Here is a 4,576-nt window from a genome sequence, read left to right on the forward strand (position 1 = left end):
AGAAGGGAGGACGATTTGAGGGGAATATGGAAAGCGGAGGAAGCTTAGAGAGCGGGGCGGGCGGAGACGGGCAGAGGGGAAAGGCAGGCGGACTGCCACCCGGGGTCCGAAGCGGACTGAGCAAACCTCCAGGCCCTTCGCCTCAAAGATGCGCAAGGCCGGGGGCAGACAGTGTACGCGGCAGGCGACTGGGGGAACGCCCCCCAGGAGCCAGACCTTCGCACCCCCCCATTACCACCCCAGCGCGCCACTTCTTAAGCCCCGCCTTGGCGGGAGGACGGAGGGGCCCTCTCGCAGGCCCCGCCGAATAAAGCTGGGCGCCCGGCCAGGAGCAGGTGCTCGTGGGAACGCGCGCCCACCAGGGTCGCCGGGAGGGGCCGGGCGGGGCCGCGCGGGCTCCGAGCTTTGTTAGAGACGCTCTGGGAGCCACGCGTCTGGCGTACACGCTTCCTCCCCGGGGCCGGGCGTGGGGCCGCGCCCGGCGCGATTGGCCGAACGGGCGGCCCGCCATTGGCTGAGGCCCCCCCACGCCCCTCGGCCTCAAGGGGCGGAGCGTGGTGCCGGCTGCCTGGCGCGTGCTGCCCCCGGGGGTCTCACGCGCCTCCGGAATGGCTGCACCGCGGCGGTAGACACACCCTGCCCCCAAGGGCGGACGGGGCGGGGGTTGTACCCAGGACCTGAGAACAGCGGCTTCGGGGGCGGGGGCCGGTGCTGCGCACGCGGGACCCGCGGACTGCATCTCGCGGGCGCACTGGGCCCCTGCTGGAAACAGGGACCCGCTGGGGGCCTGCGGGCTGTGCCTGGGGGGACTGGGTGCGGTCTTCGGAGGCTCACGGCTCGGTCTTTGCAGACTGTGCGCCAGGGGTTGGGCGAAGCGTGGCGCGAGGGGGAGGCAAGGGAAGGAGGGCGTGAGAAAGGAGGCGGCGGCGGGGAGGAGGGTTATCTATATATTTAAAAACGCGCCGCCTGCGCCGCTCAGGGAAGACCTGGCGAGCGTCTGACAGCACGAGCGAGTCACGAGCCCCCCACGCTCCTCGGCGCGCACTGGTCGCCCTCTCTCTCGGTCTCTTGCGCCTCGCTGTCCCCGGACCCCGGACGACCTGGGGCCGCGTACCCCGGGGAGTCTTGGGAGAGCAGTGCCCGATCGTCGTTGAGACTTGACCGGCGTTCCTCCGCCCTCGGTTCCTCGCCCTCCACCTTCTTGCGGCGCGCAGAGACTCGGGGGAGGCGCGGGGCGAGTGGATGCAGACGCGATGGACAGCCGCGCGCTGCCCCGGCCCGCGCCCCCGGCACCTGGTGTCCCGGGCTGCTGCGCCGCTCGGCGGCGACCGGAGTCCCCAGAGCTGCTGCGCTGCAGCCGCCGGCGGCGGCCCGGCGCGGTGGATCCCGGCAGTGGAGCGGCGGCCGTGGCGCGGCGCAATGAACGCGAGCGCAACCGCGTGAAGCTGGTGAACTTGGGGTTCCAGGCCCTGCGGCAGCACGTGCCGCACGGCGGTGCCAGCAAGAAGTTGAGCAAGGTGGAAACGCTGCGCTCCGCGGTGGAGTACATCCGCGCCTTGCAGCGCCTGCTGGCGGAGCATGATGCTGTGCGAGCCGCGTTGGCCGGGGGGCTGCTGGCCCCGGCCGCGCGCCACCCCCTGCCCCGCGCGCCATCGGAGACCCCCGCCACCGCCGCCTCGCCCTCTTGCGCCTCGTCGTCCCCGGGTCGTGGACACAGCTCGGAGCCCGGGTCCCCGCGTTCCGCCTACTCGTCGGACGACAGCGGCTGTGAGGGCGCCCTGAGCCCCGCGGAGCGCGAGCTGCTCGACTTCTCCAGCTGGTTAGGGGGCTACTGAGCGCCCGGCCCCGCAAGGTAGGCTCCGGGAGGCGGGAAAGAGGGAGGGTCGGAGGTTGGGCGGCTGGGCGCGGTGGAGACAACGGCCTCGCTGCTCGCGCCCCCGAGAACCCGCGAGGCCCCGAGCGACGGCCTGGATTTCGCTCACTCTATTCCCCCCCAGACTTCTTCAAGCCCGTGCAAGACCAGCGTTTGTTTGTCCGGGATTGCAAAACTTCCCCCTCGCTGCTCCGCCGCCGTAGGGGGAGCGGGGAGACGGAGGGCCGGGGCGGGTGAGGCCCCGAGTGTTTGCGGATCTCGGGGCAGACTAGGGCGCTGGGAGGCGGAGAGACTTTGCATTGCAAATTGCGCGCCCGGCCCGGTGGCAGAAATGAGTCGGCGGGGCGCGGAGCCCTGACTCACCCCTCCAGCGCTCGCCCCGCCCGGCGCCCGGGCCGGGCCACACACCGAAGCCGAGGCTCCCACGGAGACCTGGGCGCCAAAACCCACCCAGAGAACGAAACTGCCGACTCCGCTTGTGGGGGTGGGGGAGGGCCGGGCTGCGCGGGGTCTCCGGGCCGGCTCCCGCACTAACGCGCGTGCCTGTCCCCCCTTCCCTCCCAGCGGCGGGAAGCGCGCTCACCCCTGCGGAGCCAGCCGGTTGGAAAGGCACCCGCCTCCGTGTTCGTCGTTCCGCGGGCCAAGCCACCACCGAACCGGGGATCCGGCCGACGCTCCCCGGCCATCCAGCCTGACCCAGGGCTAGTGTGGAAGTGGGTCCAACCTGACCTCCTCCTCCCGCTGGCAGCTTCCTCGGATCCCAGCCACCCTGTCCGCAGAGACCTTCCACTGGACTGGGGCTGTGGAACCGACATTTGGAGGTTTGAAGGGGAAAAGGCTTTATGACCTCGCAGATTATGTTTTTTTATGAACGCATGGACTTGAACTGCTCAGGGACACTGGCGGTATGAAGGCTTATTTTTGTACAAAGAACCCTTAGATTTAGAACACAATAAAGGTTGTTTATTCCCTCTACTCCCTCTTCCTGGAAGTTTGGAACCTGGCTGAAATCTCCCGTGCTACAGCCCTTGGGCAGAGTCCCTGGTGGGCGTCCCCTTGCAGCTCTGCCAGTTGGGGAGAGACCAGCGTCTGAACACCTGATCTATAAACAAACCAGTCCTGTGTATCAGTGTGGCGGGGGTACCCACTCCATACCCCTGAGGTCCCCCATGACCCAGGCGAGGGTCTCATGTGGGTGGGAGGGTGGTGGCTTTGACCCTGGACCCAGCAGGCCCACATCTGTGGTCGCGTCTCCCTGGACTCTGCCCCTCCTTCTGGGGGTCCACCTGGTGGCCACTCTGCCAGAGCAGTTCACAGCGGGGCTAGGGCACCCGTCCGGTGTCGGGACGCTGGAGGGTAGTCCAGGCAGGGCTGCCTCATGGCTGGGACGCTGAGGTCTGCAGGCTGCTAACTGGAGCAGGGCTCTGGGGCAATGCCCAGCATAGGGCTCAGCCCAAGGGGCTCCGACCTGTGGGCCCCCAGGCCACCCTCTGTCTCGGGGTCCAGGTTGCTGCATTCAGATCCCCGCTGTCCACCGCCAGCCGGGTGACCCGGGGCAGGGAGCTCCACCTGCCAGTGGGGAAGACCTACAGTTTCGGGAGGACAGAGGAGAGGTGTCTGGCTGTGTCCAGCCCACCATACCTTGCTCTCCATCACCACACCTGTGGCTCCTGGCCACGTGTGCCCTGCAGACTGCAGAGGCCTGGGCCCTGCCCACCTATTTGCGGGTGGGGTCTGTGAGGGCCTCCTCTGAGAGGAACAAGGAGGCCCCCCCCAGGCTACCCGAGCCCAGAGGTGATTACTCAGCCCTACCTTTGACCGGAGCCTCGGCGGCTTTGAAGTCTCACCCTGCCCAGAGCGCTCTTTTATTGCACGGGTGGGGGTGGAGCTGATGGGGATCCCCCAGGCTGCTTTCGGATGCTGAAGGCACCCCTTCCTCCTGCGGGGAGTGGTTGGGTCACAGCCGTTGGAAGCCGGGCAGGTTGGGGCGACTGGTGTTGGCAGAGCGAATGTCTCCCGGGCGAGCAGGGCGACAGGCTGGGTGGGTGTAACGAGGCTCAGGCTTGGCGGGGTCAGCAGAGCAGCTGGGGACTGCGGGCCAGGAGTGACCTGGCCTCGTCCAAGAGACAGAAGGAGGCATGTGGCGTGGCCACCAGCAAGGGCCATACGCAGCCTTCCCCAAGGTCCACAGCCTGGTCAGCGACCTCGCCGAGCCTCCGGCTCCGGCCTCTGCTGGCTCTCCTTACCCTGACCCAGGCAAGGGCATGCAGCTCTCAGGACAGAGTGGTGATGGGAAGGGTGGGCCCACACATAGGTGTTGGTCGGCGGCGGGGGGGGGGCATAAGGGGGATGCATGGGAGGGGCGGGCCAAGGGGGACTGGTGATGAAATTCTGCCAAGGATGAGAGCTGCCATTTTTGTGCTTCTGGTTTTACGGAAAATCCCAAGCACGTGCAGATGGTCCAGAACTTCCACTGGACGTGTTCTCTGTGCCAGGCACGGAGGATGCACTGGTGGCCTCATGGAGCTGATGTTCTAGCAGGGCACACAGGCTCCGTCTAACCCACAAGTGACACTGTTGTAACAGGCATCCAGTATCCGGCCTGGTCAACGATGGACACGCCAGATCTGGGAGAAGGCTCTGAGAAGCCCCCATCACCAGCACCAAAAACTGAACACAAACCCTTGGCTGTCCATGCACCAC

General features: G+C 67.5%; 1 protein-coding gene across 1 annotated transcript; it reads left to right on the forward strand.

Annotated features, from left to right (window-relative positions):
* Positions 1–812: 812 nt before the first annotated feature.
* On the forward strand, positions 813–2,771 carry ASCL2 (achaete-scute family bHLH transcription factor 2). The gene is made up of 2 exons (XM_065936835.1): positions 813–1,852; positions 2,438–2,771. Exon 1 carries the CDS (start codon positions 1,254–1,256, stop codon positions 1,833–1,835), a length of 582 nt encoding a protein of 193 aa, XP_065792907.1. The 5' UTR covers positions 813–1,253; the 3' UTR covers positions 1,836–1,852; positions 2,438–2,771.
* The last annotated feature ends 1,805 nt before the right edge of the window (positions 2,772–4,576 follow it).

Source organism: Muntiacus reevesi, chromosome 5 (genome assembly GCF_963930625.1).
Source record: "Muntiacus reevesi chromosome 5, mMunRee1.1, whole genome shotgun sequence".
NCBI lineage: Eukaryota > Metazoa > Chordata > Mammalia > Artiodactyla > Cervidae > Muntiacus > Muntiacus reevesi.